Source organism: Aythya ferina, assembly GCF_964211825.1.
Source record: "Aythya ferina genome assembly, chromosome: 11".
Lineage (NCBI taxonomy): Eukaryota > Metazoa > Chordata > Aves > Anseriformes > Anatidae > Aythya > Aythya ferina.
Window position 1 is genome coordinate 19,226,594 of NC_140307.1, and position 16,330 is coordinate 19,242,923.

General features: G+C 36.3%; 1 protein-coding gene across 3 annotated transcripts in view; it reads left to right on the forward strand.

Moving 5' to 3' along the window:
• Positions 1–5,952, forward strand: part of WDR72 (WD repeat domain 72) — a 118,352-nt gene extending 112,400 nt beyond the window's left edge. For all 3 annotated transcript variants that reach the window (XM_084532298.1, XM_084532299.1, XM_084532300.1), the window contains one exon: positions 5,343–5,952. In XM_084532298.1, the coding sequence (XP_084388424.1) occupies positions 5,343–5,398 (56 nt within the window). In that variant the 3' untranslated portion in view covers positions 5,399–5,952. The remainder of the gene's footprint in view (positions 1–5,342) is intronic.
• The last annotated feature ends 10,378 nt before the right edge of the window (positions 5,953–16,330 follow it).

Here is a 16,330-nt window from a genome sequence, read left to right on the forward strand (position 1 = left end):
TCTTTCTAGTTATGGGATATCTAAGAAATTTATTAAATGATTCCCAAAGGGAAACAATTAAATATCAAATGTATCCAGTCACAGATGATTAAAAATGTTCTGTGTGACTGAATATTAAGATCTTTCAAACAAGCTGTGAGTTTGACCCGCATACAACATATATGTAACCTGGATGTAGCACTCATTAGTGAAAGAGTTAAACATCTTTCTTAACGTGGTATTTTCCTTTCCTGCCTTATCTGGTGTCTGTGTACCCTCTTGCATCTTTGTGTGCTGATCCGTGTATCATATTTTTGATTCATCGTCTCTGCGGCCTGTCAGCTTAGTTAAGAGATTTCCAAATCTTGCAGCCTGTGCTGACAGGGGGCAGCTGCCAACAGTCCCCTGATCCTTCCCCAAGGAACACTGCTGAGATTTAATTTTCAGTCAAAGGGTGCAGTCTGAAATCCATGTCAGGTCCCCTAAGTCATCTCAGAACCCAGAAAGGACCCCTGTCTGGGGGATTATATTTCAGTGCACTCCACTCCTCCAAGATTCCTTGGGAGTTCAACTGCTGTCATATACCTGATTTGAACTACATTCCCTTTTCATCTTTTCCACAGAAGTGAACACCAGTATACGTTAGAATAATTGAAACCAATGAATTGTAAATCCATATTCACTTTAAAGCCACATTGTCTTGGACTCACTGCTGTACAGCAGAAGGCAGCATGAGATTTAGAAAGAAATAGGTAAGCTACTTGAAAAGGAGACCAGTTTAATTTCTTATCAAGGCTACATCAAGCTATCTGTGGCAGATGACACCTCCTTCAGAAAATATCTGTAGTCTCTTCTACAACGAGTATGCACAAAAATGTGGATTGGCCATCCAAGTTCTGATCTGTTTGGAAGTGAGAAAGAATTTAAACAAAGTGGTACTAAAGCACTGAGGTGAGAATTAATGTGCCCTTAAGATAGCTTTAATTTTAATCTTGATTTAAATTATTCTGTGGGGCAAAATGCACGCATTTGGATGGAAACTTGAATATCCAATTCTGCCTTCTGCATGACTATATGGAAAGAATAAAAAACTGTCAGGAGGTGAATATTGACTAGCAAAAATACATGTTGATAAAGCATATAAACTTAAAAACTGAGTTCCATTCAGTCCATCTGACATCATTAAACTGGTAATAAACAATGAATTACTCTGGCTTTTGTTTCTGTCCATTCCTGCATTTTAAGACATCTTGTCTTCTAGGTCTGAAAACCTCAGGAGATTTCACTACTGGTCTCACTGCTTTCCACTGAGAATTTGTGGCTTGGTTGTCATGGAGACATCGTATTTCTCCAAGAATTGCTCATATTGATCCGTGGACAGGCGTAAATGGCCAGGCGAATGTGAGGAGTAAAGGGGGTTGGGCAGTACTATAAAATGACCAGAGGTTATGGGTCAGAAATAAGCTCATAGCAAACACTTAGGTAAAGAGAAAGAAACAGTTTCATTTTGTTTCAGGATTTCGTTTTTGCACTATATGCCATTGTCTTCTTTCACTATAGACTGAAAGAAACTTGTTAGTCACTTGTCATGTCAGATCTTTGGTGCTTGTCCTGACACAGCTGTCAGCCTTCCAGCTCTGTGCAGTTCAGGGACACACAACAAAGAGCTAGGAACATGAATTATTTATTGCTCCTTGTGCGGATGAAATTCTGTGATAAGAAATTAAGACACTTCTGACAGAAGTGCTTGTTTGAAAGGAAAGATTTGGTAACAGAATACATTCTCTTAAAACTTACTACTTACTTTTAGAAGCAAACATTGAAACAATAATGTGACATTCACTTGGGTATGATTATCTGTAGTGTTTCTCAGATGCTTTAACTTCAGAATGGATCTTGGAATTTGAGAGTGCCTGGGAGGTCAGAATTTGATTTGATGAATCCTGGGACTTTAGAAGCACTCTCTCACATATTCAAAGTCTCAGCAAACTTACAAATTTGTTTTTATGTAAGAGTTGTATGTATGTATTTTTTGCAGAATCTGTTGCAGTTTGCTTACCATATGTTGATATATGCACAAAAGTGACATTAAGAAATATGTTGACTTTATTTATCTCTTCTGATGGGGAAAAGGTGAAAGTATGACAATATACCTGTAAGAAATTCCAACTATTTCAAGAAAAGGTTATTTATGACAACTTCTACCAGAATCAGTAAGGCTTTAGATGCATAGAGCAGCCATTAACAGACACATCTGTGTACTGTGTTTTCTGATGCTGAAAGGTACAGTATCTAACCTTGACATTAGACTGAGAATTATTTTCAAAGTGATCTTAGTTTTCTAAAATCACATAAAGCATACTTGGCTAGTTTTGCTTTCACACTTTCTACATGTCTGCACATTATCTCACTGCTCCAGATGTAGGCTTCCAGCAGTCATGGAAAAACATATATACTCTGATGGCAGGAATCTATCTGACTACCCAAGACCCCAGTCTGAGATTTACCTGTGATTTCTTATATTCAATGTGTGATCCGAACTACTCTTAGATGGGAAATGAAACCCTTCAACCTGCACTTTTCTCTTGGATAATTCACAGCAAACACTTTTCACTTGTGATGGACACAGGTAAATATCAGACTGCAGTTTCTTGTCTAAGCGAAATAGATTTTAGTTTCTCCCTTCATGTGCCTACAAGCTGCCATTATCCGTGATAGTGGTTCATGTCTATTTTAGCCCACACACAGCGGAGATACAGGGTTTCTCTCCCAGATGCCTAATAGTAGGTTTATCACTGCCATTTTCCCCACATGCTGAGGACTACTTCTGTTTGATATGCAAAGCCTTGGCTTTTCAAACTTGCCTCTGCTCTTGCCTTGAACATAATAATCAGATAAGAATTGCAACAGCCTTTTGTAGAACTTAACTTTTAATCATACCAACCCCCCATAAAGAGTTCGGTATCACTTAGAATGCTTCTTCAGTATAAATATTCTCAGCACAGTTTTCCATTTTATCAGTCAAATTTTCCACATTTAGAGAAATTGAGAAGGAGGCTGAAACTGGCCAAACTTAGGTGTCCAAGTTAGAGTTCTAGGTCTGAGCTACTCACCCAAGTTTTCTTGTGTAAACAATGGTGGAAAATTCACACTCCTAAAGGCAGATCACCCTATTCAAAGGGAGTTGCTTAAGATAAATTTTAAGGGAATTGAAAATGCTCAGAATTTTGTCAGTTAAAATCTGAGAGGAATGCAGCATGACTTGACACAGCTGGAGATGTCTTAGCTTCCATATGGGCTGCAGTCCCACTAAGGAGGCTTCTGCAAGCATAACTCTTATGAGAAAAATGAATAGATTGGAGCTGGAGTTAGGAGCAACAATGTAGGCACAGATATCCCTTGCTTCTTATTTCCTCCAATGCAGATTTTGCACCAGACTAGGCAGTAGTTTATTATTTTGCTAGGTAATACAGGGAAATTGACCCTGAACAGCTCAAAATCAAGCAAAGAAACAAAAAACAACCGAAAGCTGTAGATTGAAATTATAAATGGGTTTTCTATCTCTTACATGAAAACCATGTAAATAGTGAGAAATCTATATACTTATGGCCTTCAGTAGCCAGGAAGACTGGCTGAGTCAAGTGGCGCCTTCTGCAGCTCATGATCCTCCCATGCGTTCATTGCAAAAACATTGTACATACTATATTTTTCCTTCTTCATTCAGGACATAATGTAATTCTGGTTGTATAACACTTAATAGTGAAAATACAAGCAGTTTTCACAGGCTAACATAGTTGCATGTCCTAGGTAGATCTTGTCACAGAGATGAGAAAGGTCTCTGACTGCTCCTAAAGTACCATCTGTTAGAAAAGGAATTGCAGCAAATAGAAATGAGAATATGGAGATGTATCAAGAAGAATAGATTCCTATTAGCCACAGTGTGCTTAAATATTCATCGCTACAATTGTGATTATCTTGTTATCAACCAAGTTATAATTACTTTCTTGAATATTGTTACTAGCTCCAAGTTCCTTCCATCAACTGAAGACTACGTTATTTACATCAGCACTATGTCATCTTTATCTATATTGTTCAGTACGCTGGCAGGAGGTATTCAGTAGATTGACAAGTGTGTGCAGCACCCTAGAAAAGCATGATTTTTTTGTATTTGCATCATCATCAATAGTAGTTAGCAGTAGATGTGAGCTGGAGTGCTGGAGGCTGTTCACAGGCACTGATAGCCCATAGTACTCATCAACTGTGTATAAAATATTATTGGCTAGGTGTAAGTCCAGAAATTAAAGTCCATAAGAATTTCACTGCAGTAGATGCAATGTCGCATCCTGTCAGCATTCAGGGTTGCAAGTATTATGACTCATTTTTTGTTTGATTGGTTGATTTTGTTTGGTTATCCATAGTAAATCAAAGTGTAAAAACAGAAGACTACCTCAGTGGACATTTATGACACATATGCAGAGAGATGATAATATGATAAACTGAGAAGATAGTTATTATATTGGGAAAAAATAGTGTGTGCTTCTTTCTCTGTGCTCATGTATTCATAAAGTGTGCCATGTCTATTTAAACAGTGTTTCTAATAGAAGCATTATTTTAAATTCAGGTGGTAAATGTTGTCATATATTAAATGGGAAAAAATCATGAAGCTAAAAATTGATGGTTGAGATTGCTTTTCTGTAGAATTCCAATTAACTGTGACAGAGTTAAACTATAATGACTTGTTAATATAGCTTCCTATCAGTTCTGTGATATAATATATATATATAGCTGTTATATATACATATAGTTGATATAATAGCTGTTTATGGCTATTATAGAATATTTTCTCTGGAAAGGATATATATAAAACTTGAAAATAGTATTATCAGAGGAAACATAAATAATTTACTAACTTTATCAGAAATTATCTTCCAGCTGATCCACTAAAAAGTGCTCCGTTAAAAGATGTTAAAAAAAAAAAAAAAAAAAAAAAGAGAGAAAGAGAGAGAGAAAAAACAGTAAGAGGAAAAAAGAAAAAAAAAAAAGAAGAAAAAAAAAAAAGGAGAGTAGGACTGTTCAGCAAAAATTCTGGGGAAGGCTATAAATTTTCTTAAGCTATTTTGGTTCCACATTGCCTCTTGCAATATAGAAATTGTGATGCAAACAGAACAGAACAGTTTTCTAGAGGTATATTTGTGCTCTTTTTTTTAACCCTAGTGTGTTGATGCTGAAAGTTTTATTTCCATTACAAAAGTTATAAATTATTACTCTAACAAAAGATTGTCAAATAATTTTAAAAATTTTTTGCTTACTACTTCAAACTGTACAGTCATTAAACCAAATTAATACATTTATTTCTTTTCCAGATGATATGAAGGCACATCCATGGATATCTAAGGTGTGCTCCTGTAAGGTGTGTTAGAAAAACCCTACTTAGCTGAAAGAATGAGAAGATCCCAAAGAGCAGCCAATAAATAGGACATACGTGGTGTGGACATGGAACAGCTTGCTGTAGCTATTATCTTATACCTTTAATAATTCATTTTCAGAAGAAATATCTTTCATAAGATCTGCCACTTTTTGCTAATTTATTGACTTCAATTCACACTTTCATTGTTTATAGATTTATGTTTATTCAATTTAATTTCAATAGTTCTAACAGAAAATATCAAGTCCTTATTATAAGATATTTTTCAGTAGTTTAAGTAGTGACTCCGAATCTTACAACATTGATTGACCATAAAACTCTTGCCTCACTTTTAATATTCTGTTGTATACAACTAATTTAAACAAGCTAATTCATTTTTTATACTCTCCTTGGCTCTGACTGTTATTACCATTAACATTTTAACACTGAACAAAAAACAAATTTGAAAAAAAATCAAGAATTTTCTATGATTTAAAGGAAAAATGTATAGTTTGAATTAAATGTGGAATATCTAGAAACAATAAAGTAAAATTTTTGTGTGCACAGGACAGCATGGATAATTGATTTTAAATCTGGTCTTTTCTAGTATGTAAATTTTCCTTTTATAAATACTGCCAGCACTGTCATCTGAAGAAATGTGGTGCCAGTATGAATATGGAGAAGCCCATCTGTGTCCTATTCTCCAATGATGCACTTTGTTGAATTGTATTTGTGCTCTTGGGGAAAAACATTTAAACATTTTTGTCCTTATTAAAAAAAAAAAAAAAATAGGTTTGGAAAATATGTGCAGTTGATTAGACTCATATCTCCTAAAGTTCTGAGAAATTTATGCTGGCTTGACAAAGAACAGCCACACAGAGTGGTAAACTTTCTGTATTACCAATTGTAGGAGTGCTAATGAAGTCAAAGGGACTTGTGGATGTGTTCTGGATCTGTATCTTATGGTGGAAGCCATCACCTGATACTATCCTTCCTAACTGCAATGTTAGCCAAAATCTGCCTTAACGAGGAAAATGAAGATTTCTTTGGTGTGAAAAGATTCTCTGGCAATGAAACTCTCCTACCTGTGGGGAAATGTGGCTGCAGGAGTGACAAAACCAGGTTCTTGTTGCCGTACTATGACATGAATTTGGTTAAATGTGAAACAGACACGAATTCTTTTGTTTGTTTGTTTTCTTTTTTATATCCTGTGACTCTGTATCTCTAAGCTATAGTGTATGAGGTCTTCAGAAATGTTGAGTTGAAGGGCATTATGGGAGTAGTCTTTCAGCTAAAGCAAGCATTCAGCTTTAGTGTATTCAGCATTTAGCATTCAGCTAAAGTATATGTCATTGAAATGGGCTGCAGCCCAGGAAAAAATAAAGTTATTTAATGTTCTTTTTCTGGAATTTTACATGCCTTGCAGAAAATTACATCTTTCACAGATTAGTCAATGTGTTTTACACATTTGGTATTTTTCAGGAATAGCTTTCTTTATTCTTAGAAGTCATTTTCCTATGTAAACCGTATCTTTTGTTTATACAGTCTTGTGTATGAATTACCATGACTAAACAATCTAGATGTTGAGTGGAATGGCTTCATTCTTTCACTTAGCATGCTGGATGTCTGGAGTAATTTCATAGACTTATTTATACTCGCATAACACAAGTTCTGCACAGCTGAAAGCAGAACGTGCCTTCAGCTGACATGTATCCTCTTCTTAAATTTATGATTAAATTAGAGATTAAAACATCAAGAAGGTAAAAATAAAATTAAAACTACAACTACAGGAACTTAGTAACAATACATGTACCTTGCAGACAGTAAACCAAATGGACTATAAGGCATGGATTTGCTATCTGTTTTGCCACACATCCTTGTCAACAGTCACCTCTATTTTGCTGCAGTACTCTTCCATTGGCATTGAAACGTCCATTTACCTTCACTACAAACATTACTACTTTGTATCAGTTCACTTGGGCCAACTCTGTTCTTAGTGCAAGAGTAGGAAATCTTAAAACAATTTCTGCTAGATATTTTAAAAACTGAGTGTTCAATGTGGTTTCATAGCTCAAGGAATTGGCATTGTCCATAACACCCAGTATCGCTGTGGTAGCAATTACATTTGTGCAACACAATATTTGATTGCTTGTCTTTAATTCCGCAAAGCAGTGCACATCAGCAGACTGCCAATACAGACAGCCCTTTGGAATGATTTGTGCAGTGATGATTGGTGTTTGGCACATGCTTATGCGTGCTTTCTGCTAATTATAATTATAGTATCAGTAAGGTAAGTGTTCTGGGTCTGGCTGGGATGGAGTTAACTTTCCCCACAGCAGCCTATATAGTGCTCTGCTCTGCACTCCTAGCTAGAACAACATTGATATTGCTGCCTATTTCTGAGCAGTGCTGGCACAGCATCGAAGCTGTGTCTCCAACTCCCCGCCCCAGAAGGCCAGTAGGTTGGGGTGGGCAAGACGTGTGGAGGAGCACAGCCAGGACAGCTGACCTAAAGGGGTATTCCATGCCATATAATGTAATGCTTAGCAATAAAATCTGGGGTGGAAGAAGGAGAAAGGTGGAATTCTCATTATGAAAGTGTTCCCAAGCCCTGAGTTTCTGAGTGTACAGGGGACCTGCTTTCCAAGAACCAACTGAACATTGCTTACTGATGGGAAGTATAGAATAAATTTTCTCCTTTTGCTTCCATGTGGCCTTTGCATTTTTTTCCTTTCATTAAACTGCTCCTTATCTCAACCCACAAACTCTTCTCTACTTTCATCATATTTTCTCCCACTTTCCTTCTGAGAAGGGGGAGTGAGAGAGTGGTGTGGTGGTGCTTAGCTGCCTACCAGTTGGTAAGTCATCACAGTAAGGCAGGAACTTTTTTAATTACGTAGAATGAATATTTTTCCAGTGTGGTCTGGAGGTCTTTCAAATAACCAAAAATATATTATATGCTCAAGATGAACTTGCTTAGAACAATCTTTTTGTATCAAAATGATGATTGAAAAGAAGAAAAGGTTCTGTACTAATGCACTATGATGTACCATTCTGTTCATGTTTATGGAGATTGATGTTACAATGAAGTTGCAACGTAATTATGAATATATTTTTCTATTGTGTTACACTGAAGGAATCCTGCCAAACGAGTCATAGACTAATGTTTTAGAGTACTTGTCTAAGTTTTAGATATGGAATTAAAAAGTCTTAAATAGCTGTATTTCTTAGGGAGAAAGGTCCTTTTTCTTCTTCTTCCTCCAGAAATCATGGGGTCTCTTAAACCTTATAACTCAAGTTGTCATTTCATATTTTAAGCAGTATTAGGACATCCTTCCACTAAACAGGGCAGTTTCTCCCCATTCCAGCCATATGCTTTCATGTCTCCTTACTTATGTTTGCACTAGTGCTCATATGACCAGGCCATGTCAACAAAAACACTGGTCTCAGTGCAAGCAGAGAAGTAACAAGCAGCCCAGGGTAAGAAGATGGGTGAGATACTGATACCATGTAAGTAAGGGGTAACCCACAATTACATTAGCATTATCTCAGCACAAAATTGGAGCTTTAGGATGCATTATGAAAGGGTCTTTCTTGAAAATAGATCTTTGGCTTTCAAGCTTTCAAATCCTATAGGCATTTATACTTTTTTGCTCACAATTCTTTATATTATCAAAAACAAAGGGGGGGGGGGGGAATGGACATGGGACACGACACATTTCTGATTCTTTAGTACAAGCCCAAGTCAAAACTCATTGACATGTCTTTGATTTGAGGGATTTTGAATTTTCCAAATGATTCATACTTTTTAAATGATCACTGACAGAGATCCATGCCTGGAAACTTCCCTGAATAGACTGTTCATCTATGGCTCCAAATACAAGCCACTGTAATTTGAAATCTCATGCTCTTTACATAGCTTCCATCTCTGGGTTCTATTTTTTTTTAATTTTGTTAAACAACACTCTTTCCCAGTCAGATTCTCTGAAGGTAAATTGGTATAGAATTTGAATGAGACTTGGCGTTCCATCAGAGAACACTGAGATTCAGAGAGAGAAAAAGAGAGACTTTAACAAGACCACAATGCAACAGGGCTACAAGCCCTAAATAGAACCAGGAATCTAGCAAGGGAAATGATTTTGCTAATCTGACTGACCTAAAATTGCTGAAAATTCTGAAAAGAATGGGACAAGGTATAATAAAGAGCATCATTTCTCTCCAGGTTTCTTCTCCTTTTGAAAGAACATGTTCTCTGAAGGCAGACTGGGTGAGTGGGCTGGAACACAAATCTCAAAGTCACTGCCAATTCTGAATAGTTAGCAAGCATGCACACTCCTGATGCGGGTTCTGTGAAGACAAAATCCTGCTCCTCTTAATGTATATTTCTGTTGAATTTTGCAGGTCATTCTTCTTGCAAGAGAAAAGGATTCAAAGGAATTTAAAGGGCTGGTCTTCCCCTTTTTCCTTCTTCACAGAATAGCCAGTGTGAGCTGCTAGGCAAAACTCTTAGAATTATTACTAGAGACTGAGTTAGATTTGATTTACAATTTGAAGTCATAGATCCCCAAAGTGATACTTGAGCAATATTATTTTAGAAGTAATACCAAACTTGGATGCAACACAATAAATAAATAAATAAATAAAATCACATGATCACCCAGGATTGTCTTATTGGGGATCATGGGAAGTTTGTTTCTTTAATGACACCTGCTGGAAAGTCTAAAGTGCATTCAGGAGCTGTGCTGCAGGACATAGTTGATGCTCACATAAACTTTACATTCCCCATATTCTGAAGAATATGAGAGTCCTGTACATGGTCTGATAGGTAAGTACAAATATAAATGCCAAGGTGAAGCAGTGAAAGTTACTAAGCAATATTAAACATAAGGAAGCTTCGACATCTGCTAAGATTTTTTTAGGGTGGACTGTGCACATGATGAAATTGTTACACAATTCCAATTTAGCTGCACTTGTCATTTTCTTTCATGTATTTCTAGAAAGAGTAGCTGAAGAAGACAGTTATGCAGCCTGAATTTTCATTAAGTGTCTCACAAACTTAGAATTAAGAACTGTTTTTTTTCCTCTGGCAATACTCTCAATAAGATACCCATGAAAAATAACATCACCAAAGTAATATATGTAGTGTAATTAAGTACACTTTTTTTAAGTACACATTTCTCCCTCCATTTTTACAGCAACCAAGAGAATTTTTTACTTTGTATTTAGCATTTGAAAGCTTAATACTCAGCAGAAAAATGTTAGAAATATTAAACACTAGTAAAATAATTGCATTTTTCTTATCTATTCTCAGATTTCATCCAAATAATTTGTAAATTCCTTGTTTAAAGGGATCTGGGGAAATTGTACTCTAAATTATTATGAATTTCCCACACAGAATCATAAGGCAATAAAAAATTGTGTTCAGCTTCATAACTTTTTTTTTTTCTGTAATCACACTGGCAAACAGACTTAAGGTCTGCCCAGTAAAATGCAACAAATATGTTTTTGTTGTTTGTTATAGTTTATAGTCTTCCTGCCATGTAGATGGCAGCAGCACTCAAGACTTGAAACTCACACCAGCTTTTTCTGGAGCTTATTCCATAACTCCATGTTCAAGAATATTATTGCCGTAAATGAACTAAAAACAAGATTATTTTTAAGATGGATATGACATTAGTTGCACATATATTTAAAGAAGGCTGCAACATCATAATATCAGTTTTTAAAGGGGTCTTATATCTGCCTGTATGAATACAGATGTCACTGTTTGTTCTTTGTACATTATGATTTATTTTCTTTCTCTAAATTAAATTGCTAGTATTTTTTCTACCTTGTTAGGCTTCAGAACACACATGCTGTTTCTGAAGGTCTGAAAATGTTAAGATTTACTTGAATAATCCCCACACATATTTCCCTGCAGAATGAGAAGCAGCTAGTGGGTGCTTGGGCAGGAAAGCTGTTGACTGTGAGCACCCTTGTCGATGATACAAAGAGAAAGAGCAGAGAAAGGTAACGGAATGCATGGTGTAGGATTTTGTGCTGTGGGCTCTGCTAATCATAGTACTTTATAAAAATATCATGATTTATCCTGAAAGGATATATTCTGAGGGTCCAGATTTCTTTAGTTGTATGAAAATATCTGCACTCTAACATTTGCTTTGCCTAAGTAGAGCAAGGTTTTAAAAGAGAAGCAACAAAACTGAGAGCCAGAATCAAAGCTGTCTTAAAGCCTCAGTCTCTTTGCAGCATCAGTTGAAACCTCAGGGAAGCTTTGTGGGATCATCTTCAGGCCCCGGGAGATAAAAGCAGGTTTTAGACACGTGACTGGAAGTATTCGTTGACAGGGCCATAGAGGAAAAACTACCACACAAAAAAAAAAAAAAAAAAAAAAAAAAAAAAAAAAAAAAAAAAAAAAATTAAACAAACAAACAAACAAAAGCCTACGATGTTAGGTCCTTGAGCTAGGAAATACTTGTCAAATGCTGGAGGCAAAAGGTAGTGTTTCGGTAACCTGTAATATCCAGTAGTAGATAAGCACTAACTCCCAAAGTTTCCTAACCAGTAGCAGCTGCATTAGCAGGGAGACTAAGTATGCAGTGGGCAGCATTTCTCATTTCATAGGTTCTGGGCTACCAATGGCATAAGTGACAGTTAGTACAGGGAAAAAAATTAGGCTATATGCTTTTCAGAGTAGGATACACTATTTTGTTCTGTACGTCTGCTGTTCCTGACCCTTGCTGACACTACAAAAGAGAAGAAAAAATAACAAGAGTAGCACTAAAATGAAACCATCGCCTACTACGACCATTTTGGACAGCACAGTCCTCTTCTGAGTAGCTACCTCTGTTTTCTGCTACGGGTAATTTTAAATATTACCTCTAGCAACCTGGACTCCTTCTGGCAGTTCAAATCAGGCCCTATCTGATAAAATGGGGATGCATTTGGTGTATCTTAATCCATATTGAGCACAGAATCAGAGAATGTAAATGTGAAAGTGGGCAGATTGTGGTGCCTCACCCATGCAGAACTGTCACTGCTGCAGATTTTGACTGGTCTGTTCTAGCCTTGTGCAGAATCTGGCAGGGAAACAGGAGGCCATATCCCTCCCTTGTTATACAGTGTGAAGCAGAAAACCTTGACCCAGTAGATCACCCAGCCATTTGTAGTCAGGCAGCTGTTCTCCAGAGGACAGAATTCCACACTGAAGAGTCTATTATAGCTTCAGGCTGCACTCGATGGATGATGTGTCCCCAAACAGGCTCCTAAAACATAATGGGACTACAACCAAAAAGCTATTTCAGATGTCATGATACATATCCTGGAATGATGGCATTCCTGCTGCTTACCTGGTGCTTCAGGTAAAGGACTAACAAGGGGAAAGTATGAATTTGTCGCTTTTAAAATTTGTGATGTCATTAGAAGTAGAATTAATTATAGTGAAAAAGGAGCAGCAATAGGACACCTGCACCATAGCTTTCCATGTCTCCTGCATGTCACTGAGTATGACGTTACATCTGCTACGTGGGACAGGGCTAATGGGAAATCTCTTCCACTGTTAAAGCTCTTCCAGACAAACACATGCCTAGAATGAACATGTTTTAAGTATGTAACAGCTATGTTATGGAGATTTAGGAGTTTTTACTCTCCACTGTACATCACTCATGAAATGAATGTTACAGATTTTTTTCCTGTGAGCATACATATATATTTGCTAGAAAGCTGCTTTAAGGTCCACCAGCTCTACGTGCGTGGTGTTTTATTTTGTGTGTTTGTGGTTGTTTTTGTTGTTGTTTTTTTCTTGAATACATTCAAAATGATGCTTGAGTAATGAAAATATCTTTTCATCTTTCCATCGTACTCGTAGTACATTCAGTGTAGTTACGGTAGTGTTCTGTGCCTTGCAACAAAAAATGCATTTGCATTCAAATTGCAGAGCTTATATTATGATTGCGCACAACCTATAAAGAACATTTTTTTTTAAGTTCTTGGAAGCTTAAAATATATTTCTGTATCTTTTTACTTTGTCTATGGAATAGAAATAATGACAAGGCCCTACATCAGAGGTTTTTTTGTATTTGTGCATGTGGGTGATCACTGCATTCTGTCAGCAAAACACACAACAAAAATTACACAGGAAAAAGCTGATAAATTTTCATTATACCTACCCAAACTTTTTAGGCTTTTTAGGTATAAGCAAAACTAACTAAAGTAATAATGATATAGCAACTCTGATAAATATCAAATATGTCTTTCCTTAGGGATATTTTTGCAGAATCACGTTGGAGGATAAATACTTTTAGGAACTTTTTTTTTTTTTTTTTTTTTTTTTCAACAGTAAGATTTATTTCAAACTTCTGAAGAAGTTGAACAATTTAATGGCTGGGATACTGAGAAACATATCAGACATGACACCATAAGGGAAGATTCATTCTAGCCACTGTTTCTTATATTTGTTGCTTTCATTAAATGGAGTGACAGCCAATGAATCATTGGGTGGTCTTTTGGTCTGACAGTTTGGGAATCATTTGAGCAATTAACAGACAGTCAGCCAATTGCAGTGGCTAGTGATTAAATTACAGAGGTTCTTTGGTGGTTTCCATTAAGAAGTCTCTGGGAAGAGTCAGGTGGATCCATCATCTATCATATGATGAACATGTGTCTTGTTAAATTTACTTGCTTATTCAACTAAATACTTAAGATTATTATGTCACTCAAGAAGTATTGATATTTGAAAGATATTTCATTATTTGGTTTCTACTGTAATAAATCTGTGCATGAGGAAAATTTAGGATACAGTTGGGGTAAACCTTTATCTTTAAAATTTCTTTTGTAAGAGATTTCAAAAAGTCCTTTCCTCATGTCTTAAGTCATATCCCTGACTAACTCCATGAGTACTTTACTGGTTTCTCACTAAAAATTATTTTCTCTGTTACTTAACAGATATTATTGATTAATAATTATTGATTAATAATTATTGATAATTTGATTGATAATTATTGATTAATAATTACTGATTAATAATTATTGATTAATAATTATTGATTAAGCAGATATTATTGATATGAACTTTTTGCTTAGCCCACAAAGCCCATAGCATCTCATGTTACTCCTCTTTTGTACCATACCTAAATCTGTAGAAAGTCATTCAGTGTTTCTGCTGTTTGTGCATTTTTTTCTTCCTTGTGTGTGTGACAAATCTATCACACTCTTCACATAATTTTGAGTTTTTTCTTTCTCCCATGACACCCAGTAATTAAACTCCCATAGGGTAAGAGCAGAGTAAAAGCAGCAATAAGGAAAAATAAAAAGAAGTCTATTAGCAAGAGTGAATATTCTAGTATGGCCAAATTATGGTCACACTGACCTTCAAGCTGCACTCTGATCTTTTATGGTAATTCTGAACAGAGCTGCTGAAGGTAGATGTAGATGTCAATATGGTAGGAATAAAGTATTTCTGGAATTTGCATAGTATACATATAGCCATAACCACAATCCTGCATGTATTGGGCACAGTCCCCCACTACACTGAGCTCACACTTGGGATTCTTGGAAGGGAGATGGGACTATAAAATGAATCTCAGCAACATTAAGTTTTCCTAAATGTTTAGTCCCTTTCCCTGTGGCTGGTCTTTCTGGATTAGTCAGAAAAGTGCCTTTGCTGGCTAGCAGAGAGGGGAGGAAGCAGTTCTGTACGTTTTACTGCTTTTACAGCTTCTGCACTAAAAGATACTGGGAATAGGAGGGATGCTTGCATGAGTTCCTTAGAGATAGATTCAGCTCCCTTGCACATAAAAATTTTGCCAAGGTTCTGACAAAATGAGTCCTCACAGTAAATGACATGTTTTTCTTATCCAGTATTCAGTCCTGGACCATGTCCTCCACCAGGTTTTACTCAGCCAAAGTTGCTTCCAAAAGGGCTCAGAGGAATCAGTTGGTCAGCAGCAACCAGTGGTTTAATACAGCTCGGCTTCTGCCTCTTCCTAATATTCAGGGGAAGATGATAAAGCAGGAATAGAGCCAGTAGGTTAAGGAGGTAACCCAACTTGAAGGAGAGACTTGGGAAGGAGATGAGGAAGACAGTGTTAAGAGGCTTTATATTCAGGTATTACACAGTTGAGAAAGTTGCTGGGGTAGGATCATTTTCTAGGACCATTATAAGGACCATTTGATTTGTTAAAGCATAGATATGAGCAATAAGAAATATAACAGAGAACACAAACTTGAAATTACTAATCTGCCTGGCAAAATAGTCTGCCTTTTACATTCTTATGATAGTTGATAGTGGACTATGTTCTGAATTCTGTTATGCTAACTATAGTGAAAAAAGAAAAAACATAGGTACTTAGGATAAACAGTGAAATCTCTCTAGCAAATTATAACTACTGCTTGAGTGAGCATTGCTAGAAATATCTCTCATGCATTTGAATAGCATCTATTAATAAAATGAATGAGTAGAACTTAGACAAATATAGGGTGGCAATACAGTAAAACAAATGGCCCTAATAAAAGATGCTGTTGTACTATACTGTTTTGAATACCATCATGAAAGCAGCTTACCTTTTTGCTGAATCCTTGCAAAAATCCTGGGCTCTAAATGATGCAGCCATGTAAATAACTCTGACAGTTGCATCTTGACCACATAATATGAAAAATTGCTAGCTCTCCATAATTGCATTGTCAAAAAATTCCTTATCAGTATGCAACCTCCTGTTACAGACAAGCAGAATACAGAAAAATCTACACAGCCTGCAGCCTTCAGAATGCTATTCTTACTGGTATTATCAGCAATGACGATTATCTCTAAATGTTCAACAGTAAATCCAAGAGAATAAATGGAAACATTTCTCCTAAGTGGTGTATAACAATACCTGACATTTGTATAGCACCTTTCATCTGTAAGAATCCCAAAGTGCTTTACAAAGTCTGCTGGGATCACTTCATCCACCA